General features: G+C 38.6%; 1 protein-coding gene across 1 annotated transcript; it reads right to left on the bottom strand.

Annotated features, from left to right (window-relative positions):
• Positions 1 to 1,916: 1,916 nt before the first annotated feature.
• cryl1 (crystallin, lambda 1) lies at positions 1,917 to 27,047 on the bottom strand. The gene is made up of 9 exons (XM_076111525.1): positions 26,937 to 27,047; positions 25,323 to 25,430; positions 24,002 to 24,128; positions 20,715 to 20,876; positions 17,933 to 18,028; positions 17,168 to 17,266; positions 9,012 to 9,120; positions 3,851 to 3,960; positions 1,917 to 2,220 (listed from the first exon to the last, which is right to left on the bottom strand). Exons 1-9 carry the CDS (start codon positions 26,975 to 26,977, stop codon positions 2,116 to 2,118), a joined length of 957 nt encoding a protein of 318 aa, XP_075967640.1. The 5' UTR covers positions 26,978 to 27,047; the 3' UTR covers positions 1,917 to 2,115.
• Between the last annotated feature and the right edge of the window lie 191 nt (positions 27,048 to 27,238).

The following is a 27,238-nucleotide window of genomic DNA, read 5'->3' as shown; positions in this document are numbered from 1 at the left end:
CACCTGAGTCTCCAGCCGGTTTTCATGGCCCCTCCTGCGCTGACGGGGAGGAGCCGGAGACCGGGTCCAGGTCCGGGGCCGGGCTCAGGGTGGGGCCTGCTGGATCCTCCGGTCTTTGTGTTGACTGCATGATGACTGAGCGCTTTGACGGTACAAACATTGAGGAGATATGAATCATCTCTTTGAGTTTATCCTCTTTTGTTTATTTATGTATGTAAATATGAAGAGGCTGAAGAAGTACTCAAGTCTTTTACTGAAGAGAAAGTAGTACCACATGGTGTAAATACTCTGTTAGAAGTACAAGTAATGCATTCAAAATTATATGTTGTTTTCAAACATACCTACACTTGTAGCTCATTTCAGATGATATTATTGTATCGTAATGAATGATGCATTATGTTAGTACTTTATATACTGCTGTGTAGTTTGTGTATTTCCCCTCCAGTTATCAATAAAGTCTTATCTTAATCTATAATAATACATCTTCATGTATTCATATGTTGTGCTATTGATCAGAATCTGCAAAGTCACTAAAGTTATTAAATCTAATTATTGGAGTAAAAAGTACAATATTTCCCCCTGTGTAACTCTAAAGATGCATAAAATGGAAATAGTACAAGTACCTCCAAATAGTATTCAAATACTGTCCATGAGTAAACGCAATTACTTTCCACCAATGTTTATTTCTAACGTTGTTTTCTTCATTTTCATATTTTTCCAACTTAAATTAAAACCATGACTTGAGTTCAGTGGTGGAAGAAGTACTTTGATATTTTACTTCATTAAAAGTAGTAATACCACAGGGTGTGAAATACTTATTTTACTGCATTCTGGTGAATTTTTCTGCATAAATTTACGGTGGAAAACTTTATTTATGTTAAAGAAAAAACTAAATTCAGGCACCAGGTGACAAATCAAAATGTATAACGTAAGACTCTCAAGCACACACCTGATGAGTCACTCTTCCTCCTCTTTGTGTAACCTCTTTAAATGTGCACTCATGTTTAATTTGACCAAATGTGATTTGATTTCCTGATTTAAAAAGAGAAAGTGGAAAAACAACAACCAGCTAAAATAACAGAAAACACTTTAATAAGTCATAAATCTCACTATTGTGTATCTTATTGAACACACAAATGTAAACTTCATCAACCAGCAGTGTTATTGTGCCAGTGAGGCATAACTTTAATCCATAAGCGCCTTTAAATCGTAAAAGTTAAACCAACTCAAACCTTTAAATCAAAAGCAGCTCGATATTTCATCAGTACGGAGGAGAGCGTTTGTGAAATTCACCTTCACGATCAATAAAGTTTTATTTGAATCAATAACACATCATCGTTTATGTGCTGCTTTTATTTTGTAGTATTGACGTGAATCTGCAAAGTAACTAAAGTTGCCATATAAATGTAATGGAGTAGAAGTTAAGTGTATTTAAGTAGTACTGAAGTACTACTTAAATATTGAAGGTGCAATAAACGTGATTCAGAGCTTTAATTTACCAGAAAATAACTATATAAAAGTTACAATGTCTACCTGAGCATAAACACAATATTTACGTAGACTTAAATACATTTTATCGTACCTTTAATTTGTATTTACATACAAAGCATAAAACCTCCTACTGTATAAACAAAGATGTGTATATTTTTGTTGTGCTGGTGACTGGAGTCACGTCTGACGTGAGACGACATCACTGTGAAATGAAATCTGCAACATGAAAAGAGCAGAAACGTCACAGCGACTGTGAAGAATCACTCGTTCATTGTTTCCTGGGGTTCATTGAACTCACCAGTGACCCGTTAACCCGGAACAGAGACCGCTGAGATCACTCAGACGTGTTTAATATTGGAACGCATCGTTTTATTAATCGGATCAAACATGTTTTATTGAGAGAATATAAAAAGCACATAAACATAATGATTTAATTGTTTTTAATTCATCACAACTTCACATTTTTCGCAGAATTCATTTACGTTATTTTGTGTGTAGCACCTGAGATGATTCATTATAGCTGAATGTCAAAAAAAGGTATCAGTCTTTTTATTTCTTTATAATCAGTCAACAGATCGTTGTTTTCATTCTTAATCAGCAGTTTCCTTCACTTGCAGGCTGATCTTAGTGCTCCTTCTTCAGCTTGGCCAGACCCATGAGGAGCTGGTCCCTCCTCTCCATCCGGGCCGACAGATGCTGCTGGTCGTTGGGGATCAGCTCGCACATCTCCTGTGGACAGCAGGGAGGGAAACGCATGTGAGGAAAAAGACACAATCTGACGGCCATATTGGAGCTCCTCAGGGACCAGGAACATGTAGATGATTGTATTTCTAACTGGAAACCTGATCCTGGGAAGAGATGTCCTCCGAGACCCTGGTTCTAAACGAGTAACAACCCGGAGTACTGATGAGGTCCAGAGTTAACGGTTCTGTTATCGGTACTTTCTTAGTTCTGGAGTGAGATGTCCTCGTTTCAGACGTCCTCTCTCTGTCTCTTTGTCTTTGTCTCTCTTTCTCTGTCTCTCTCTCTCTCTCTCTGTGTCTGTCTCTCTCTCTCTCTCTCTCTCTCTCTCTCTCTGTGTCTGTCTCTCTCTGTGTCTCTCTCTCTCTGTCTGTCTCTGTCGCTCTGTCTCTGTCTCACAACAACAGGATCATCAATGAGAGATAATCACTGAGATCATTGATTAGCTGAGAATGTGTTTTAAAGATTTTAGAACTTCTTGTGTTGATGCTCAAGAAAGACAGTTTGTTTACATACAAGAACAATAAAGAAATGTGGATTCTTTCTCACAAACTAATCAAAAAGAACCGATAAGAGTATCGATAAAGAACCGAACCAATAAGTAGAGAAGAGTACTAGTATCAGTAAAATCCTAACATTAGACTCACAAGTCAGTCTCTTCTTGCTTCGTTCAGCTACAGAATGAAGACAGTCTTCTGAATTCCACGGCTACAACTGGTTTGAAACCGTTTAAAAAAACGTTGCAGAAACACACACACAGCTCTTGAACTGTTGTTGCTACAGCTGCTCTGCTAACACGCTAACCTAACATTCTGTTTGTCTCCGGTCGACTGACTCTGGGTCTGCTGTCCCGATGTGTTGGGAATGAAGGAGCGAGCAACACATTGTTTAGAGCCACCGTTCAGACCTAAAAGGAGCTTTAAGCGTTTGATACTGAAAACTTAAAAAACCCAAGAAGGCCTAAGTTAATGTGGTGGGAGTTTTGTACATTGGTACATTAACTCACAGTAGAAATGTTGCTCCTGTGTGATTCAATGTAAACTCTTACAAAGTAAATACAAAGTAAACTCTTGTTTGTTTGTATTTAGCTCCCCATTAGATACAGTGCTGCAACAGTAGCGACTCTTCCTGGTTTGCGTTTATATTTCTAACAATACTTCAATAACAGAAAATACACAAAAACACTTCCATGATATTAATAAATAACACTAAGAATCGCCTAAAACACAACTCAAAGCGTGTCTTTAGATCTACATAATTGAGAGAAGAAACCACTTAGCGTCCACTAAATCACCAAAACCCTCTTTTGACTCAGAAGGTTTCGAGCTGTTGCTGTAAACTGGTTATTCATTGCAGGGTTTTGCTCAGATAGCGACGTTGCGTGGCTAACATGTTAACAGCCTGTGATAGCATGTGACTGACTGAGCAGTGACTACTTAGGAAACAGCAATTTGGTGCCGGGGTGAGAAGGAACTCATGCAGAACTAAAGACGCCGTCAACAGAACATTCTCTTCATGTGACCGAATCAGGAAAATCAGGCGACCGTATGTGTTTCGATTAAAATGCCTTCGATCTGGATAAAACTTTGCATTTTACAGTGAAAACGTTCATACTTACATTTACGATGCTCTTGGCTCCCTCGCTGCCGGAGAAGTCTGGTACAGGCCCGAAGGAGGTCAGGATCCTCTGTATTCCCTCTCCATAACGTTTCATATAGTCCTCCAAACCTGTGAGAGGACAGATGATCAGAGGAGGGGAGTCTTATGTCTTATGTCTTAGTAGAGATCATAGATAACAGCTTCAGTTCCCTCAGAAAGGTCTGTCTGACAGCAAAGCAAAGAGGTTAAAATACTCTAAATATAGTGTTCACTTAAACTGATTTAGATTATTTTAGGAGTCTAAAATACGTCCACAGCAGAACATCACTTTGCTCCATCTACTGTAGTAAAACACTGACTGTGGAGAAGAACCTCATACAACCACACTGCAAAACATACAAAGTATTGTTCCAGTAAAAAAAACGTAAAGTTATAATTGCATTCGAGGCACATTTCTTCTGTTACAGTAAAGATGTGGTTAATATTTCTTGCATCAACTTCTTTCTTCGGTTCAGACTTTGTCTTTTAAAGGTGTTAACTCAGAGAGAACCACTGAAACGAGATCATTGATCACGTTTCACGGTGCTGGGTGTCGCTGAGAGTGTGCGTTGGATTCCTTACTTTCTGTCTTAGTTTACCTTTCAGTGTGATTCCTTAAAGTTATTATCTCATCACTCTCATTGATTAAGCCTTAATGATTTATTTGTGATGCAGGCAACAGGCACTGTGGCTGATGAATGATTCATGTGCTGCTCAAATAAAGTGTTAAAGATTAATACATTTTCACACTGTAAAAACTGTTGGAGCCTTGTTGTATTTACTCATCTGTAAATATAAAATACATACAGTATGTAGGAAATATGTATATATATATTAGTGCTGGGCAACGATTAAAATATTTAATCGCGATTAATCGCATGGAAGTATTGCGATTAATTGCGATTAATCGCAATTAATCGCATTGTTATGGCAAAGTTCAATAATCAATTCAAAAGTAGTGTATTGCGCACTTTTATTTTAAAAGTACTGCTATATGAACAAAAGGGCAATAACATTTGGTTCACGAGATGCAGGTAGCATGTTTTATACTTAATGTGAATATAATTCATACTTTGTTGGACCGGATGTTTGTCTGAAGAAACCGGATGTTGTCTCACGTTAATCTTTCCGCTAACTTTCAAAGTCCTTCGCTCGCTCCCGATCTGTGCCGTTTAAATGTGTTTACCGTGAATGTCAGCATATAGGTGCACTAACATGTCAGTGTCTGCTGAGTTGACCACGGAGATCATTTTTTTTTTCCCATCTTAAAAAAGGCTCAAGGACATACACACACACGTTCACACACACACACACACACACACACACACACACAAACCCACAAACTGACTATAGGATGTTTGCTGCCTTTTATCCCACTGCTCTTGTCATCCTCTTGTTGTTATGTCTATGTATTGTCTCTTATAATAAATTTAAAAAATGCGTTGACGCGCGATAAAATAATTGTCGCCGTTAATTGATGAATGCGTTAACGCGAAATTAACGCGTTAACTTGCCCAGCACTAATATATATGTATATATGTATGTATGTATGTATGTATATATATATATACAGTATATATATATATATATATATATATATATGTATGTGTGTATGTGTGTATGTATGTATGTGTATATATGTATGTATGTATGTGTATATATATATATATATATTTCCTGATAATTTCCTAAACCGAACAAAGTATTTCCCCATCTTTTCCGAAACCTAATTAAGTATTTCACGATCTTTTTGTAAACCTAACTAACTATTTCACGATCTTTTCCTAAACCTAACTAACTATTTCACGATCTTTTCCTAAACCTAACTAACTATTTCACGATCTTTTCCTAAACCTAACTAACTATTTCACGATCTTTTCATAAACCTAACTAAGTATTTCACGATCTTTTCGTAAACATTTCACAATCTTTTCGTAAACCTAACTAAGTATTTCACGATCTTTTTGTAAACATTTCACGATCTTTTCGTAAACATTTCACGAGCTTTTCGTAAACCTAACAAAGTAGTTTTGTTGCCTGAACCCAACTAAGTTGTTTCCTGTGAGGACGGAAGTTTATTTTGAAAAAAACTGCATGCATGTTATGAGCGGAAATTAACACGTGTTGCTGGAATTTTGTACGGAAATGCATGAAAAATAAGGAGTAACTTTTTCACAAGATATTATACAAACCGTTGTATGAAGCTACGTTGGCTAATGACCTATGAGGCAACACTTGTCTCCATAACAATCAATGACCAGACAAAACAGATCATAACGAGGACCAGCGGTGCGGTCTGTTGACATTCCTGTGATAAGCAGGTGAGGACCAGATCTTTGAAGCAATAAAGAGAGTGTGGAGTAAAACAAGAACGATGTGCCAAAACTACTTCACACCAGCTCTGTAATTAAAACAGGTCAGAGGGTGTCCATGTAAAATAGCTCGGTCACACTGAAATGAAGTTTCACACCACAGATTTTAAAAGTGTGACGCTTCAGTTATTTCTTCTACCGTATTTAATCAGACTTTATTTAGGACCACATAGAAAACTGAACATTCAGAACGTTTCAAACGCCTTTTACTGTTTTATCCTGAAGCTGAACTTTGAATGTTTGCATGAAACTTGTGGGAAACACTATATATGACGGAGGAGTGCGACAAATACCATCTACCTTCAACCAAACACAGACCATGTGTGGGAAGACGATACAAGTGCTATTTCAAGCCGTCTGTAATTCCTCTTTCGCTGCCATTGTCTGACTTTCTTCTTAAACGTTTGTATTCCACACAGAGAGAAAACTAAATGTTGACTTTGTTTGTGCTGTAAAGCAAATTTAATGGATTTAATGTCAACTCAAACCGAGAGAACAAAAATGTCTTGCTTGTGTATGGTTATTAATCTGATAACTATTCTGTTTGTCTCAGCGTGGCAATGATTGAATGTCGCATTAGCAGTCTATCGCCTCACTAAAGTTTTGAGGTGTAACCAGCAAAAAGCCATAAACTAACCTCCACAATGCAGAGGAGGAATTGTAATTAACTTTAAACTCATATCTCATATTCATGGCCTACTGTATTACCTTTAAACAAGATTTGTAAAGAATCAAGATAAGTATTAAATGCATTATAAAGAAACAGAGGTTGAATATCCTGAAAACAATTTGATTTGGCTGGAAAAACCTCCTGTTTCTAAAGCATTTAAAAGTAAACTGGCCTTCTTTGTATAACTCCTAGAAATGTTAATAGTGTTTTTATCAGTGAACTATTTGTGACAGTCACGTGATTGCGTGCCTCTGTAGAGCGCGTCAAGTTACAAAAATGTAGAGGTGCACCTGATGCGTGATTACGTGATTTTCTGGTGCTTGTAGCTGTACTAGCTAGCCAGCCAGTTAGCTGGATGGATGGATGGATAGCTAGTTCAATAGATAGATAGACGGACGGATGGACAGATAGAGGGATAGATAGAAGAATGAACTACAGTGCAAATAAATGTGAAACATAAGTACTAGCATACAAGTAGAGAAAATGAATGCCCTTTTAATGCATGTGCATGCATACAAGTGTGCAAATTGCAGTACTTTTGTCTCATGCAACTATTTTTGGTTGCAAATGACAAACATATGGGCTGATCACACCGAGACGCGATAATACGCTTGCTCTCTTGCTCACTGTAGCCTACATGAAACCATCACCCCATGAGATAAGAATCCCCCCCCCCCCCCCCCCCCCCCCGTCCCTCTCACATACTCCGTAGCGCTCTCACAGCCAAACTGCTAACTAGCTAGCTAGCTGTATCACATCTACCGCCGTCAGAACAGGAAGTCAGCGGTAAAAGTTGTAAAGCCCACCTCCTGCTCGATTTGATTGGCTGACTGGGCCAAGTGTGACATTGGCGGAAAAGTTGAGAATATTTTAACATTGATGCGCATCTAAAAACCGCAACAAAATGCAACGTATAGTGCAAACAGGATGGAACACCAAGGGTGGCGTACCCTAGGAGAACAATCGTTTTACGGGCGCCACATTTCTAGCGATGCGTCTGATCATCAACAGCTAACTGAGCTAATAACAAGTGTTGTGAAATACACTTAGAATGCAGTTGGAGAGCGGAGAAGCGGATCGAAAAGTTTCTTTCTGACATTTTGATGCCGTGAAACTGGATCACCATTTGAACCAGAGCTGATAAAACGTATAAAGAGCAAAACCACAAACATCTTAGAGCCTCTTTCGAGACAACAGCTAGGATAGCGCTCTCCTGTGCAGGTACATGCTTTTACAAAAGCTGAGTCATTCAGACAGAGACAGAGAGCCTGAGTGCTTCGGTATCTGATTGGAATGATTTAAGGCCGGGAAATGTAGGTCTTAGCAATCTTTTGTGAACATGATCATACTACTGTTTCCTGAGCAGAAAAAAGAGCTCAGTAGAAAGCTTCGCGACTGTAACTACAGGTAGAGTTGGCACCTGGTTTGAAGGCCGCGATGTGGGCTCTGTGAGTTTTAGATTACTGGTGTGAGGGAGTGCATTCATCGCGACCCATCAAAAGACTGCTTTGTTCTGCCTGTGTGTGTGTCTGTGTGTGTCTGTGTGTGTGTGTGTGTACACAGTCAGGGTTTCTCTTTGGGTTTCACACTCCCCTTTGATATTCCCCATCTCCCTGAGGGTTGACGCTCATTCTCTCTGTCTGAAACACGGTGTGTTACAGTACATGTATGTTGGGGTCTGAGACGTGTCTGCTCGGTCACTGTTCACTCACACTTTTATTTATCTAACTAAAGAGCCTGGTGTTCTTCCTAAATTATCTTTTTGTGAATTACTGGAGGTTTTGCGCTAACGACGAGGTATATTTTAACTCAAGTTCTTGTTTTTTTCCTACACTGTAAATCCCATCCCTTTTCCTGGTGTGCTGGATGTAGACTGTATATAAGAAGTAGACGCAGTCATCGTGACATCACTCGTTGGTTTGTGGATTGATGTTATGAAGCCTCGAGTTCACAGATTTTGCCTTCGCCATCTTAGAATACGGTCAACTTTTATTCTTTAATTCATTTCTGTTCAAAACAAAAGCTTCAAGAGGTATGTTGCTTTTTTTGGCGCTGAGTTTCTGTTTATGTGAGCAAAAAGTCAAAAGAGGGAACAGTACCTGCTGGTGCATTGAGGTGCATCGTTTCCATGGGACCTATGAAGGCGTAACGCATTCCTAGCCCCTCTGACATCACCAGGTCGATGTCCTTGACAGAGATAACGCCATCCTGGTGGAGTGAGAGAGAGAAATACACTTTATTGACACGAATCTCCCTTTGTATTCCTCTCCAAAAAGGTACAAATCAGTAAATGTGTGACTAGATAAGAAGACAAATACTTTCTTTATCTATCAGTACAGTGTGAACAGGCCGACCCTGAGCCGTCTCTCTCAGTGCTTTCCACTCAGTTCCCTGTGCTCCTGGTTTGAGCTGCAGCTCAAAATGTAGTCTCAGAATGTCAGACTATATTTTCCCTGACAGTTCAGGTGAGGGCTTTTGGACCAACCCCCGAATTACCTTTGATCCCATCAAACTACTCCAACCATATAAAGTTTCCCTAATCACCCAATTCTGTGTCCTCAGGATTATGTAGGAAGTACCGGGAGGAGAGTGGCTGAGGATGGAAGGGATGGAAGGGAGGAGGGAGGGAGAGACCGAGGGAGTGGTTCAAGGTAATCTTTGAGTTAGAGATACCTGTTGGCCGACCACGGAAGGGAAATCAAAGCTCGGATACGGAGACAGAGAGTAGGGTGAGCAAGAGGAGAGGGACAGTGTCGCCTTTGTTTGGGTCCTGCGTCCAACAACGGGTCTGTTATCTGAGCAAAGCGGGGCGGTGGGTGGGGTCTTTTCTCCACAGTAATCACTGGGGGGCAACCAGCCGCTTTCTCAGCCGCTCTGCTTTCCAACGCTGGCCCTGACTCAAGGACTATTTTCTGTGTGTGTGTGTTTAGAGGGGTGATGGAGGGTCCCTGTTATGTAAGAAGGCCAATCTCGGTCCACAGGCCTTGATGCTCAAGGCCGAACTTCTGGTCCTATTTTGATGTTGTTGTTTTTTTATTAAAGTTCATACTAGTTACCTCTGCCAAGGAAGCTATATTAAATTGTCGGTTCGGTTTGTCAGCAGGATTACGGAAGAACTACTGGACTAATATTAATGAAACTTGGTGGACGGGTGTAGCATGGGCTAAGAGTGACCCCGGTGCAGGTTGGAGTGGATCTGAATCACAGGGCAGATACACAAATTATTTTCCACAAGCCCGCCCTAAAGCATCCAATGCTTTATGGTCTGTTTGACTCTAAATGGACCATAATTTACTAAATGAACATCATGCTGTATTGAAGAAGACTTGAAGGTGATAAATCAAGAGAGAAGTAGAGAAACCTTGTTTAGATGTTTTTATTATCTCTGCTGGGAGAATCATACAATCGTTCACCAGGTTTGCGTGAGTCCGTGAGTGAGTGAGTGTGCATCTCTGTGTCTGTCTTTGTTGTAATCTTTAATGAAACTCTGGCAGAATAGTTTCCTTCTTAGAGATTAATAAAGTTTTATCTTATCTTATCGTATTTTACCTCCGCTGTCGCAATTTCTAACCTTCCTGGTCACTCAAGACCAAATTAATTGGTACAGGAATCTGGTCCAACTTATTCTGAGAGTTTACTTTCTCCTCTATTTACAGTGTAAATCACTTTAAGCCACGTGGCCGGACAGTTGTGTGAAGCTCAGGTCAGCTGGTTCATCCACTTCACTCTTGAGCTGTGTTTCAGCTCAAGAGTTTCATGTCAATAAAACATTCACAGCTCATTTCTATCTCCAGTGTTTACACCAATTAACAGAAGAAACAGCCTTCCTCCGAGACACATTCAGGTTGAATAACGCCTCAGACATTCATCCTGACTTAATTAGAGCCGGGTCCACATACTGAGCTACGGCAACTGACGCCGACTAAAGTTCAGGATTTACCTGCAGATCAACTGTCACAAGAGCAGCTGTCAGAAAGATAGAAGGATCATTCCTGTCAGACAGGTTTGTTTAACTCTTTGCCACGGTGTTAACAATGCTCGGAATTTGCTTTAAAAGCCTCGAGCTATTAGATTGTATACGTAATTTAACTGAGCATGTATTCGAGGTACAGAAACCAGAAGCACGGCCACTGGTTCTCAGTAAGAAGCCAGCAGGTTGCCCGATTTGGTTACGGCCTTAAATTTAGAAACCAGTTTAGTAATTTCTACATACACAAGGTTTGAATGAAATGCATACAGATAATATAACAAGTCCAAATGTATGCTATAAATTACATCTGTTTCATTCTATACTAAGTCAAAATATCTCTAAAGGTCTATTCAGCCGCTGTCATTTGGATCATTTATTTATTTTGCAAGGGTGTCCAAAATCTAGCAACCATATCTGGCTCCATCACGGAAGTGAAATCGAAGATTAAATGTATGAAACTGATGTCAAAATTTAACAACTGGGGTGGAAATATAAATATGCATTACGTTTAAAGTTAACAGTAAAAGAATGACTTGATTTTGCATCTCTCACGATGTATGGACACAGAAATTTAAATAATCGAGGGAAAGGACAACAAAGCTGGTCAGCTAAACTTGAATAATAGACAGGACTGCTGTGTACACAGGGAGTGAAAAGTAAGAGTAAATATGGTAATAAAAATCGAACATGTGTGTTCCACTATTCAAACATCAAGTAGTAAAAACATAAAGCTTGTTTGATGGATGCTGAATGGAGGATTTCTTAAATAATTTTTTATAAAAAGTCTTGGACGTCGTTGAGCTCTTTATTTAAAACATGAAAAGAACCATTTCTACTGTACTATTTTACATACGATGTCAAGTTGTATGTTTAGAGACACACTTAGCTGTGTACACACTCACAGTTACCAAAGTTTGAAATGAAAAACAATGCTCTCTGTTGCACTAAGCCTGGAGCTCCATCCAGAGAAAAGTCTTGACACTTTAACAGCAACGTGGCATTTTTGTCAGCTGGGACCTAAGGGTGCATCCTCAGGGTTAATTCTGCTCAACAAGGAGCCTCACAAGGGAGTGACCCATGCACAGTATGGAATGTCATGTAGATATGAGTCTGAGCTTCCACAGGTCTGTGTGAAGACACAAATATATCTAAGTGGATGCATGGATGCAGTCAGGAGGGAGAGGGACACAGTAATCTCTGCTTCAGTTCCTTGATGTATGCTATGATTCTCAGAAGCTGAAAGCCAGTTCGATGTCATCCCCAGCATGGGTGGATTAATAAACGGGCCTCCCGGGCACAGGCCCAGTGGCACAAAGTGTCAAGAGCCCCCCTCTCCCCTGCAAAATGTCACTCAAAGAGACATACCAAGCAGAAAAAGGCTCAAAATGACCACAAAGAAACATTAAACAACTACAAATAGATGCAAAACATCTGCAACAGATGCAAAGAGACAACACAGAGACTCACAGGGACTGTGAAAAGGGACAAAACAACCACAAAATAACTACAAAGAGAAAAAAGCAACTAATAAGACACACAAAAAGACAAAGAATTACTACAAAGAGACATAAAACAACTGCAAAGAGATGCAAAACAGCTGCAAGAGACACAAAGAGACTCATAGGGACAATACAACCACAGAGAGACACAAAGTTACTATAAAGAGACAAAACAACTACAAAGAGACACAAAATTACCACAAAGAGACAAAAGGCTACTACAAAGAGACACAAAATTACCACAAAGAGACAAAAGGCTACTACAAAGAAATAAAAGTGACTACAAAAAGACACAGGGGGCAAAACAACTACAGACATAAATAACTACAATAAGACCAAAACAAGTACACAATGACTAAAACAATCACAAAGTGACTCAATACAATTACAAAGACACAAATAACGACTACAAAGAGACAAAAAGCAACTACAGAGACACTCAAAATGGCTACAAAGACAGAAAACAACTACAAAGACACAAAATTACTAAAAAATAGACAAAAAGCAACTACAAAGAAAGAAAGAAAAAGGCCTTTCGCATGTCTGTGCCGAGGGAACCTCCTCAGTGACTGCTGTTGCATTGACTGGACTAACGAGAGCTTTCACTTGACTGAAGGCTCACTCGGCTCATCAGTGAACCAGGAAGCTCCTCTCGAAACAAAGAGATCGTTCAAGGAGAGACGGAACAAATTCCAAAAATCTTTAATAAAGAGTCCACACTGTGACAAAGCCAGGACCTTTTGTTGCAAGTCATCCCTCCCACGCTTTCTTCTTATAATACCGGTTGATCTCTTCTTGTGAGCGTCTAATCAATTTAACCAAAGAAAATCTAATAAAAATAAATTTTTTAGTGCTAAAAATGTCACATTGCTGTTTCACTCCTCTAAAAGAAAAAGCATTGAAACATAAGAATTGTTATATAAAGACCATTTCACAGCAGACAATTTGACTTGTCAAAGGAAAAGCACAGGTGTAAACTCATAACGTTGACAATGGTTCCATCCATTAATTATCCCACCATAAGCCGTGTCAGCGAGTGAGCACGCACAATACCAAGTGGAATGTAGCCATCATTGATGTTATTGCTTTAACAAGTCAAAATGTCCCTCATCAAAAGGGCTGACAGATAAAAATATTCATTAAAGCTAAAATTAAAAATAAAAGGTTAAAATTGCAGGTGAACTCTATCCGCAACTCGTGAAATATCGTCTTCAAAACAAGCCTTCTTCTAAAGTCGTCTTCTAAAAAACTCTACCTTAAATACATCAAGGCAGAGTACGCGTTAACTGGTTCTAAAACTTGTATTTAAAAATACAAAAGAAGGAAATTAAGCTGTTTTTACACACGTCATCAGTGACTCAATGCTGAAGACTTTTGTGTCCTTTGTTTATATTATGAGAAAGAAACAAGAGCAGCGGCGTCGTCCAACTTCATTGTTGTGAAATCATGCAAATCAATGAGCAAATTTCCATGCAAGTATAAATGCATGTGATGGACGAACCTCACTGGAAGTGTACAGTAGAAGAAGTCCATTCGTCCTTCTTTGGTACGGCAGAAAATCCTTTCTAGAGTGTAAAGAATCCTTTGAATATAGAAATCACATGAGTAACTTAGGTTTATTTTTCCTTTTTTCAATGTGTGTGTCGGTGTGTCTTTACAGATGTTTTCACATCTACACGTACAAGTTTCTCTGTCAGTGTAGTGACCCATATATAAAAAAGGTACATAGTAATGTTATGTTCCATCCATATATACAGTAGTATTTGTTTATTTTTATTCAAAAATGTAATCTGTTTTTTTTTATGTATTTGTTGTGGTATATATATATATATATATATATATATATTGTTATTGTAAGTCTGTTATATCTCAATGAGGCATTTGTGGTTTAATAAAGTTGTATATCCATATAAAATGTAAACTATTCTTAGTTCTTGGTCTTTTATTACAGATTAATTTCTAGGAAGGCCAAAGTCTGTCATTCGTAGAACAGTAATATTGTTTTCTTTTAAACACAGATTTCAAAACATGGTACTCTAACTGAAGCTGACAACAAGACAAAGTGCGACACAGATCTGCATCGCCCAATGGAAAAAACCTCTCTGATGAAATAACTGACACCATTGTGCTGTCACACCCAAATTCACACCCTTCCCTGTTGGATCATGATTATTTTTCATTGTTATGTTCTCTTAAAGTGTTTTGCTGCAGTTGTCCCACCTTCAGTGTTACTTTTTGTTTGTGAGCATGTGCGTGTCTGTCTGATAGAGTTGCACACTGTAACTTGTACAGTCATGTCAGGGACAAGGAAGCAATATGCTGATTTAGTTGTGAGAAGGACGGAGAAAAGAGATGGAGTAAAGAGGCAGAAAGACAGAGACACTGATCTAAGACGCTTTTCTGGGGTTATGTCCTGTGTTTGTGATAAGAGATGGGAGTTGTTCTAACATACAGTAGAAATTCATCCCGACAGAGGGCAGAGCTAATCCGTCACAGCTTCAATCGTCTTGTAATCTAGTCAACAGTCAGCATTCAGGAGTTTTTGTCAGAAAATAACCAACACAATGTTTGAAGAGATTAATTCCAAAGTCAGATATCGAACACTTACACCTACTCTGACAAACGCATTGCAGGCATTGACTGTATTATTATTTAAATTCATTATTTAAGACTTCTGATCTGAACAAGTTCTACTTTTGATTTAATGTTACACATCAACATCAGTTTAATAGAACCCTTGTGCCTCACGAGGGACATTTTTGGCTTTTAAAGTTACATTTTTTGACTGAAGTTGGCTGAAAAATTTAACTCGGTGAAAGTTATGGCAGCTTTTTGACACACACATTTTTGTCCTCAGAGCAACTTATTTGAAGGGTTAAGGACTATTAATCAGCCTGTGAAAACAAATTTACAGCAGAAAAGTATTACAAACTGGGGCCATGCGTTTAAAGGTTTTGAGCATTTACTCGGCATGGGTGGGAAATGTAGGATCCAGTCTTTTTGGAGCTTGTCATGATATCTAAGCTTCTTCTTCATCAATTTGAAAATTGCAGACTTAATAAAATCATAGTTGTAGTATGTCATAAAGTAAACTTTGAAAGTTTGAAATATTCATATGTGCATGAACTGATTCGACAATTTTGCATATCAGTAGTTTGATTTTGTAAAACAGAATTCTACTGAGATTTTAAAGCCCTTTGAAAGGGAGAATTTGCAAAACCAGCAGTGTTACTGACCCACAGGTCAATGTATCAAATATGGAAACAAAAGAGAGGAGCAAGAGCCTTGAAACAAATACAAGAAAGTATCAACAAATATTTAGCACAAACGTTTATGAATCTTCTACAAAAATAATTCTGTCTGTGATATTCGAAGCCTGAATCACAATGTGTCCATGTGAGTTCAGTTCAGATAACAATCATCACAATCATTCCAAGCTTTTCTTCCCTGAGTGATCGTGTAATGGCGCCTGTCATCAGAGGCTAAGGCTCATTTACTCTCATTGTATTCCTTTTTTTTTATTTTGGAAGGAGACCATGGAGATTAAAGCACAGGGGAGCCGACAAGGGGCTTCCTCTTTTCTGCCTCCATTACAAAACCATGAGCAGCGATACTCAGCAACACAAGGCCTCACTGAGACTGAGGAGCTCTTGTGTAGAGATTAAAAAAAAAAAAAAAAACATGAACACACACACTCTTGTGTTTCTGACGTTATGAGGACCTTCACTAGGACCGAGGACCCAACCCTCAAAACGTTGTATTGACACGTTAAAATGTTTTGTTTTCGCTGGATATTCATATTTAATATTATACAGTTAGGGCATATAGCAATTGTTAAACATTTAAAGACAAATATGCTGATGTGCCAAATTAGTCATTAAACTTGCTTGGTTCACTCAAAACAAACAAGTTGGTGTTTAGCCAATAAAAACGCCACTATTAATACTATTCCTACTCTCAACAATCAATCTAAAACAGCATCTATATTCACTCTCATGAAGTAGGTAGAAAAAGGAAAAAATATATAATAATTCAAACCTAAAACCTGCAGTGGGGAACCTTTGTCTCCTCCTCTGGCAAAAAGTGTAATTACACAAACAATGTTGGTGCATGCTTATGACGTATAGGCCTGCAGGTGAGCTCGCCGTATCGCCCCCAGAAGTGCTCTCTTCACGTCTTCCCGTGTAAATTTTGGCAGAGGGAAAGAAAAGGTCAAGATCTGTTTGTCCTCGCTGTCGATCAATTTCTTCTTTTTTTTTACCTTCTTCTGAACGCAGAGTTCCTTTTTTATCTGCAGCATCCACTCCAGAAACCTTTCATGGACGCATGAGGATTTCCACCCCGTTCCTAGCTGCTGCTCAGCCGCTATCGTCTCCCCCTTTTATCTCTGGCTGGTTGACATAAAAACGCACCACTTCTGGTGCGCCTGCGCAGGAAAGTCGCCACTGACACTACAACTCTGGCATATTGCAAAACGCAGTGAGCCTTCACTGGCGGCAATGAGCCTAATCAGCATTGTGTGAACTCCTTTGGCAAGTGCTTTAATGTAATGGACGTTCATTTATATTTAAATGACCCGGCCTCCAGCTTTAACCCTGATGTGGAGTTAATTGCAGGTGAAGGATAAATATAATGCCGAAGGAAAAAGTCCTGTTAGTACATGGAAACAGGGCATGGCTAAGATTTCTAGGTGTGTTTCAAATTCCACACTAGTTTCAGAAGAAAAGCAGTGAAATAACTAGTCTAACTCCACCGTTTCACCTAAGGACAGAAACTAGACACTGACCTGGACCAGCCTCCAGGACTCTGCAATAATGGCCGCCTGCACTCTGTTGAGGGCAAAGCCATCGATCTCTTTCGTCAGACGGACGGGCGCCTGGCCAACCTGAATCAAGAGAAACAAGTTGTGTCAAGAATTACAATGCGGGGTAGATGCCTTGATGAATGTACATGTAGCATAAACATAACATGGGCTAATATAGTTCAAGGTACTACTAGTCTTCATTATTCCAAGGTAAAAACTTGGCAATGTAGACTATGCTTTGAACTTATCTAAAAAATACAATAAACACAATTTATGAAAAAATTAATGGCAGTACTTTATCTCCTAAAAGACAATACTTATTATTCTGCACGTTTAAGAAAATTAGGTCAAAGTTTGTTTACTTTACTACCAATCTTAGTACGCCCAGGGAATTAAACAGATCATTTCCAGGAAGTCACAGGTTTGCATTTAACTCAAGATGTTTTGAAATTCATCTTGCACAGACTTGCAAGGCTTTGCTTTGAATAATCAGTGTGGTAATCCAGGGAGTCGTGACAGACTGTCATCCCTATGACGTCAGATAATCAAACCGTGAGTACAACAAACAAATGGACAAAATGTTTGCAAGCTAGGATTTTTACCAACACTAAACATACCACATAACTCCATTCCTGAACTACATTCATTCATTTTTCATGTGTTTGTTCTCATAAAACCTGATATTGACTTACTGCATATCTCCCGCAGGTCCTGACATACCTAGGATTGTTTTGGCTTAGTCTTTACCTTGGTCATTAGGGAGTGGGTAGTGTCCATAACGGCTGCTTCCGTCTCTGGGTGAGGTACCAGCTCCACCAGTTTGACATAGTAAGGTGGGTTTACCTGAGGAGCACAGGAGAGTCACTAATCATACAGTGGTAAGTACAGCATTCTTGTTAAAAAGATTGTATGTGTTCAACCCTAAGGGACCCACAGAGATCTGATTTTTTTCGTTTTTAGGGGGGAACAGGGGATCTTTAGGGGGAGACAGCAGGTCAACAGTAGATGCCACATAGAAGTGATGAACATCATCTGTAAAGTTTGGAACATGAAGATGCAGCTCAGCAGTGTGTGTAAAGTTCTTCTAGTCACAAAATTATAAATAAAAATTAATTGATTAATTAAAACTAATTGTAAAAGTGTAAAATAACTTAGACCATTATGATAGAAGTATATGATGGCCATTGCTGTGTTCCATTAGGTCACATAAGTTGTTGCAGCAATTTTTGGGTTGATACCATTTGTTACACAGATTTTGTGCTCAATTTGAAACATAGTAACCACACGAGAATTGATAAAACTGATCAAAAATCCTTCCAAAATACCACATTAACACACCAAGACCTTGAGGAACACCGTAGAAAAAGTCATGCTGTGATTTGGTATAAAAAAATCTTTTGACATTTGGAGATTTTTGCAAAAGTTGCATATTTCTGCGATTTTAATGGTGAGAACTTCTGTTGTGGAAACTGCTCATAAACCCCATTATTGTTAACATACTAAGGAAAGCCATACATCCTCTGAATGCCTTAGGTCTGTAGTTTGTGGTGGTTAAGTGTCATGAGGCCGTGATTATCCTGGAGGTCATCTTATACAGTGACGTCAAGTTAAAAAATGGTCTCACTATGTGAAATGACCACTATGGGGACTGACGTTTACTCACCATGATGGACCCAAACCAAATCCGACCGACCTGGATCGAGTGGTCGTTAATAAAAGATTGATTGATTGATTAGACTTTGAGTCAAATAACAGGCCGTAATGCACTATGACACATCTTGTTAATACAGCACACTAAACTACATTATAACTCAATACACCATTTTACACATTAATCTGTACTATGCCACATTTTATTTTACTATTCTATCGTATAATATACTACAATTCATAGAATTTAGGCACAATACTACAATAGTGTTTTTGTAATATATACATTTTCTTCACCTACAGTTTCTTAATATTAAATCAGACTTTTGACACAGTTTGCCAATTGTGCTGTTTTTAAACTTTTCTCTTTTTTAGTTTTATTTCATTTTATATTTACTCAGTCACATTGAGATTAAGATCTCTTTTCCAAAAGAGACCTAAATACACTTTACAGACTACTGACAGTACAGTTTACAGCACAACACAACGACACTCTGTCCTACACCAACACTTAAATCAGACCGTTCTAAAGTGAAAATCTATCAGCATCACAAACAGAAGTACTGACAGAAGAGAAGAGAACAGTGCACTTGTGGAGTGACGACTGAATTCTTTCAAGCTTACTGGTGACACGTAGCTAAATCTGTCATTTTACCTTTGTGAAGGAGTGGGTGACATTGTATGTTAACATGCTGAGTCACCTTAGAAAGCTTCTTAGTGATTGACAGCGGACATTATCTAAAATGTTGATGACAGTCTTTCTGATACAGTTACCAGAGTTAAATGCAACATGCAAACATTCAGGCCTGGTATAAATACATCCCATTATTTATCTTCCTCTCTATATACATACAAATTAAATATAATTGTTTTTGACAGTCAAAAGGCAGACTGTGACGTTAGAGGCAAATGGTTATTTTTCAGGGTCAGCAGATAAAAGGACTGAAACATTTTGTAATTCCCAAAAAGTCAAATAATAAAATGAACAATAAAGATATTTCAGGAACAACTGGGACACTGTAAAAAATGCTTGTTTGTCGTTATGCATCAAAATAGCTGATGATAGTGAGGCGAGTGAGTCTGTTAGGTTGTTCTCTAAAAATCCTCCTCAAGGAAAGCGGTTCGTAAAAACAGAGTCAGCAATTGGAAGTGATAATCTATCTGTTGCATTGACATAAAATATTTTGGTGCTACGTTATAATCTAACTAAATAAATAGTTTCCAGTCAAATTCAGTAAATACTGTACATCATGAAAAATAAAGCAGCATACATATTAGTCTGGTTTGCTTGATTTATTTGGCAGCTCTGTTATGAGTTGACTTTTCTTAGTTACAAGTGATGCGAAGGCCTATTTTTGTACAATGCTGCAGCATCTATTTTGATGAAGTATAATTACATGGAGATATATATATATATATATATATTTCACTGGAATAGGTAAATAGGAGCAGACGACTTTGTTTTGAAAGTAATGGCATTTGTGTACTTTGTTTTCTTGAAAGGTTACCAACTTAAATAACTCTACTACCAAAGTCAATAACTCCACTAGGTGCTCGTATTACTGTTCCGAAAATTGGCCGTAAGAAAGTAAACAAAGCAAAATGGGTTGATAATAAAAAGAGGAAAAGGAGAGTGAGTTGTCCTGTGCGTTCTTTGAAGTTAATCATAATCATGATTATTATTATTATAGATATTTAAGTTTAAACAGACTTTAACTTGGGTACCAGTGCGCTTCAGGTTTATATGCTCATGTGTGAAAACAGGGCAAGGAACCTGTAAATACATGTTTGGGGGATTGTTATCTAAGATGGCTTCCCCAGCTTGTAGTTAATTAGGTTGAAATCACTTTACTGGTACCAGGAGTGTAGCATCACTAACCGGATGGGAGACGAGGCAGCGACTCCTGTTCTGTACTTTAGAGAAGACCTTGCTTGGCACCAGACATGAGGTGGAGCTGCTCAGGATGACTTCTTTCCCCGCCAGACGCTCGATGTCCTGGAAGACGCTCTGCTTGACCTCAAGCTGTTCAAATACGCACTCCTGGAGACACACATACAGGGAAAGTGTACCAAAATGTACCATTGACATTATTTCTGCTAGACAGTAAGTAAATATTATGCTCCTGCTCCCACTTCTACTACTCTAACTGTCATTTGAATATAAAAACTTCTGTCTTAACTATTACACAGAATAACACAATCGTCGAAACAATAAATCAGTAACTCATTTATTTGTATTTATCTTGGCAGAGAACCAGCAAAGCATCACAGTGAAGATGAAAACTTCATCACAACTAAAACCACAAGAAAACTCCACGGGACTCTATTTATTGTAACGGCATGGTCATGTTAGACCTAAAGACAAATTCTGACGCGTTTCGGCGTCAAGTTTTCGTCAGGGAGTCAAAAGACGAGTGGGAGTCAAAAACGCACAAACGCGTGTTTTCACTCCCATTTTTCAAATAAATAAATACTTTTGTTTCTTGTTTAACGTCTAACTGTTGTATTGAGAATGTACTCTGATAAATAAAACCAAAACCAAAACTATCAGTAGACATCAACACCACTAAAGGTCCAAAATGTAATTTGGGTGAATCAAAGGATCCTTTAACTTTGTCATCAATCTTTCTTTGATTACAGCAAAGCTGCAAACTATTCCCACCAAAATCTTCTCTGTCAAATAAGTTGAAGGCAATTAAACTATCCATCAGAGGCTCAGCCATATTTTATTTTATTGTCCTCCCTGTCACAGCGTTGGAAAGGAGTGGCTCTCGAAAGCAATAGTGGGACGTCAATAAGCTTTTGAGAACATCCATCAAGTGTGAGCCAATGCAAAGAGTGTCTGGACGAGCAGCATACCTGCCGAATGCGTGAGCAATAATGTGATGATATGGAGTGACAGCTGGCTGGAGACATATAGACAAAAGCGAGTAATGTGAAGAGTGGTAATGTATTTATAGTTTACTATCTATCTATCATTTTGTTCTGTTCTGTTCTCTTCTTTACTATATGTTTTACTGCTTTGTTCTGTAACACAGTCTGACTGAGAGATACTCCTGAACTCCCTGAACTCCTTTAGACAAGCCCGGATCAATAACGGGGGGAATTTGCATCGGTTGGCGTCATGGTATCAGGAAATGTTACGCTGACTATCTGAACAGGGAAAACTTTGCATCGTTCTATGTTATTTCCCTGTTTCTAATAAGTCCTCCATTGCTCCTGAACTCTGTACAGAGTATTGATTTATTCTGGCCCTGCCCGTCTCTCTGTGATAGATCATCTTTTGGCTTAAGAAGTCCATGTTTTTCTTTTCTTTTAAGTAAGCAATACCCATTGTCGAGACAGCATGACAAAAAGACACAATGAGTGATTTCGTGTTTAAATGCCGTGTTTCAAACGCAGCGCTACTCTTGTCATGACGACTTCCGACTAAACCTTTTCTCAAAAGAATTCTCTGCTTGAGTTACTTAGTTTATGTAACAGACAGCTCATTTAAAGGCCTCATGGAAGCAGGGCTCAATAGTGTGCGTCGTCATTTTGAGAAATTGACAACCAATTCTTGTGCCTTTCTTGGCCCATCAGTGGCAAGCACTTTTTAACATATAGAAAATTTAGGGACAGCAACAAGCACAACATGCAAACCCCAATATACACACATTTCTTATTTTGTTGCATTAACGGTATTAAAATACCAGAAACTGAAACCGGACACCAAAACTACATGTGAGGACGCTGCAAGGGAGTCGATGCGTGTACTAATGGTGAAGCACATTAAAGTTGTTTACTTCCACATTGCTTGTTCAAGTGTGACTTGCAAATGTGCCAAATGATTCAACTGTAAGAACCAGATGAACCTGAAAAAAAACAAAAAGTATCCCGGCAACTTTGAGCTGGAAGGAAAGTTATACTGCAAAGCATGTACAGCATACACATGACGTGTATACGTTTAACTGCATAGTATCTTAACTACTCAAAAATATAAGGCAATCATATTTTAAATTTCGGCATCTGATGAATTCAGGTTAGTTATAATAGATTTAAAGGTAAGTGTGTGATGAACAAATAAGTTATTCTGTCAAATCAGTTCAGTATATAACTTTTATTTAGTGCTGTCTATCTAATCGGCCCTCCGTTATAATTGTCTTTTATAGTTTGTATTGGGAACTTTTATCTTCTTTTGATTTATTTAATATATAAAAACATATGTTGATTATCATATCACTGGTACTGAAAAACAAATGAATTGGAGGGAAAGAAAAGCAAGTCTGCCTTCACTACACAAACAACACGCACTAAATACTCTGTAATACATAACCTGACTTTACTTTATTACACATAAAATCCACAAAGAGGAAAACGGTCTAAACTTTGCAAAATGCAGAAACTCAGCTGTGAATTTAGTGCTCAGCTTTATTTAAGTTCCATCAGTGGTGTCTGAGGTAGCGTAGCATCCGGCACACATATTAACCAATGATGTTGCGCCCCCTTGAGGACAAACAGTGTATTTAAAAAAAGAAAATACCAGAATATACTGTACTGAGATTACTACGAGCACTCCAAATATTTGATTCATGGTGCGTTTGATGAATGGATGAACCAGTGAATAAACCAACAACATAGCATTCCTCACACTGCAGTGGTGGAAGAAGTACTCAGATATTTTACTAAAGTAAAAGTACTAATACCACAGTGTATAAATACTCTTTCACAAGTAGAAATACTGCACTTAAAATGTTACTTTAAAAAAAGTAAAAGTACAAAAGTATTAGCATCAAAATGCACTTAAAAATAAAAGTTCTTGTTGAGCATAATTGTCCCTTTGATGTGATATATTATTACTGATGCTTTAACACATGAGCAGCATTCTAATGTGACAGCTGGTGGAGGTTGAGCACATTTAACTACTTTATGTAATGTTGGATGTATTCATCTGTAGCACAGAAACATATTTTATAAACTTATCACATGAATCTTAATCTGTGAAGTAACTTAATGTCGTGAAGTAGAAAGTACAACGTCTTTAAATTAAATGTAGTGGAGGAGAAGAACTAAGCAGCATTACATTAAAAGACTTAAGAATAAAGGTACCTCAACATTGTACAAAACTTGAGTAAATCTTGTACATTTGATTATAGCATTAGGACACAACATGTGCTGGTGAGTCACCTGGACAAAGAAGGCTCCCTCCAGAGCCTGAGCCAGGTCCTCGTAGCTGCTGAGCAGGCAGAGCTGCTGCTTGGAGGTCAGATCTCCTCTCAGCATGTGAGCTTCCTCCAGCTCCTCCAGCTGCTTCCTGAGCCAACACACACAGAGAAAGAGGCTCAACGCTCAACCCAAGTTCCTCCAAAGACGATGACATGCGACATTACTCTTCTAATGTCTAGGAAGCATTTTCAAAATATAAAGGCAGCAGATTTGTACGCTTCAATAAATGATGTTAGCAGATTGGAGCCTGAAATCTTGAAGGAAGAAATTTCATGTTACGATTATCCATGCTGGCTGCCACTCATGATAGCACAGAAGCAGCTGCTGCTCGTAGATGAATTGCGACATACCTGAATGTAGAAGTGGTGTAAAGGAAACTCCACTTTTTAAAAACAGGGCCCTCTCAAATAATGAGATCCTTGTATAGTGTCTGGCTTTGTTCCACAGTTAGTTTTAAGGGTTGTAGATGTTCCTCACTCTACGTGAAGTTCTCACCAAAAGTCCTTTGTCATCCCACAGTAATGTTTAACTAGCAGTGAGAGAGTTTTGAGGCCTGAACACGTGTCTGTCCATGTGTTCCTTCAGTAAAAGGTGGTCACTGATCCATGAGTGTCCATGTCTCTTCTGTGCAAGTGCTGGAAGGAAGAACGGTTTAAGTTTTGGACAAGGTCCGTCAGCCACAAACACTTATTGACTAGAAAGCCATGAAAATGTATAATTCATCTTAAAGGAAATAAGGAAATAAGGATTTGGGTCTGTCCACGATGGACCGGTCTCTGCTGGAGGATCTGGGTCTGTCCACGATGGACCGGTCTCTGCTGGAGGATCTGGGTCTGTCCACGATGGACCGGTCTCTGCTGGAGGATCTGGGTCTGTCCACGGTGGACCGGTCTCTGCTGGAGTCTGAGCTGAAGGAGTTTCTGGTGAACCTGCATGATTTCATCTGGTTTCACCAGAATCCGACCCGGTGGCTCCGATGACGAGCATTAAGAATAACTCTATAGAAACAGACCATCTTCTCTCTGATGGTCTCTTTACTGATGGAGGTCATATGACCTGTTAAGTGTTCCTCACAGTAGCTTTAGGTCTTATTGAGGACTTCCAGACAGGCCATGTACCGTTTATTTGTACAGCCCAATATTAAGGGCATTATCTCAATAACATCAACAGTTCCGTAATCCAGTTGAAGCTAAAAAGCCTCTCCAAGAGGCCTTTCCTCAGGCTGACAGGAGGATGTGATCCAGATGCAGAGGTAATAGATGAGTGTATGTATGAGGCTGACCTGATCTCTGTGATGGCGTTGGCAGACTGTCCTGGTTGGTTGTCGTAGATCTTCACACTGTAGCCTCCACTGACAAACACCATGGCCCAGGAGCGGCCGATCAGCCCACTGAAACAAAACACAAATAATAATGTAAGATGTTCACTGTTGACTTTAATCTCTTCTCTGTGAAGACAACAAAATCACATTAATTAAACAATACTAATGTCACAATTGGTGTGTTCTTTTGTTTTGGTTATTGCTGTGGTGTGTTTTCACCGTCACTTCTCCCATGAACATAAATAACTCCTTCTTTATGTTGTGCTGCAGTATCTCTCTTTTTTTGTAGTTCCCAACACTCCACTCTTTCCCACACACACACACACACACACACACACACACGTCAGTTACAAAGTGAAATGTCTGCAGGCTTTGCTGTTGTTCAAAGCACAAATCCTGGAGTGGAAACTCAGGTTTAGTTGGTTGTGATTTTCAAACCAGAATATTACGGAGGATTTTTGTGCATGTTTGTGCACATCAAACACAGGTGAGTGGATATCTGGCTGTGACTTTTACTATTTACTTCATTGTTTAAGAGGACACACCAGGGGACTGACAACTTTAGCTGAGAGCATAGAAATAATGAACAGGGTCCTGAAATAAGGTTAAAATGTAAGCCGATAAGTGGAGCCTCCATACAGCCACGAAGCTACGTAATAATTGTAATAAGTCGGTAATAAGCGCACTACAATTAGCACTGTGATTAGATAATCTTCCTTATTCAACATCAATATGGTAAGACAGGTTACACCAAACTTCACTCATCTCAGAGTCTGTTACACTCAAACATGTCCCCCGCAGAATAATGACAGGTAGGAACTAAAGTTACTCTAAGCTCCGGGGACATGCAACAGCAACTTAAATGTTACACGTAAAATAACAATTTTAGTGCTATAAATAATATGGATAATACAATAATTATTGTATGTAATAAGACAACTTAATTTTACAACACATCTTTCCAAAGTCTATTGTAAAAACATAAACTAAAATGGTAAACTTAAGAGTAACTTAGGTTAAATGATTAATCATTGAAAGCCAAGGCATGTCCGTTTCATTCTTCACTCTTGTTTTTGTCCCACTCACTTTGACACTCTTAGTTTGTTTGATTAATTTGCGTAATTTACAATACAACTACATTTTCCTAAATGTTAAAATGCTCATCTGAAATAAATTAGCTGTATTTACAGACAAATCCCCCAAAGAAAGGACGCTTCAACTGATCACCATCCAATATAATGCAGTTATTGTAGGAAAGATAGAAATAAAACACTATTTATTGAGTTTAAAAGTTAATTATTGACATAGTAAATGTGTATTTGTGTTCCGATATTGTTACACTTCTGACACCAAAAACACACGCTCCTGATTGAAAGAGCTACTGCAAATGTATAACGATATAAGATGTCAGGAAATGATCTTAGTCATATGAAATAACTAAGTTTAAACAATAAAATGTGCAAATGCATCAGTATCAGTAAAGGAAGTCATAAGTTACATGTCAGCTCCACGAATAACATAATAACACCTTAGATGTAAAGTTTAAACAACACAGAAGCGTCTTTTGTTGCTCACCTGCCGATCACAGTAATGATCTTCATGTCAGAAGAGCTCATTTTTAAGATTTTATGCAGAGATCAGATCAGAAAAACGTTGTTCCACTAAAACTGTAGCCCCGCCCCTCAGCAGTCACGATGATATGTAAGGGTACGGCAACCTAGAAGGACAAAAAACGCGAAAGACTGAAATATACTGCATTTACCTCGTACCCAAAGAACGAACCACATATCCGCCATTAATTAACTGCTATTGTTCATTGTGAGTTGCATTTACATTGCTTTAGATGAAACTGAGCTGTGAACGATAAAATCTAGCTG

This window comes from Anarhichas minor, unplaced genomic scaffold (assembly GCF_050575085.1).
Source record: "Anarhichas minor isolate MPS153535 unplaced genomic scaffold, ASM5057508v1 ptg000004l, whole genome shotgun sequence".
Classification (NCBI taxonomy): domain Eukaryota; kingdom Metazoa; phylum Chordata; class Actinopteri; order Perciformes; family Anarhichadidae; genus Anarhichas; species Anarhichas minor.
Note: the sequence above shows the minus strand (reverse complement) of the source record. Positions and strands in the feature narration are given on the sequence as shown.

Bases quoted from the DNA above. Each gene is read 5' to 3' on its own strand.
- cryl1 (XM_076111525.1), bottom strand. From the start codon at position 26,977: ATGAGCTCTTCTGACATGAAGATCATTACTGTGATCGGCAG. The intron at 25,431-26,936 runs GTGAGCAACAAA...GTTTTGTTTCAG, and splicing joins ATCATTACTGTGATCGGCAG to TGGGCTGATCGGCCGCTCCT. The intron at 18,029-20,714 runs GTTAGTGATGCT...TGTGCTCCTCAG, and splicing joins GCTGCCTCGTCTCCCATCCG to GTAAACCCACCTTACTATGT.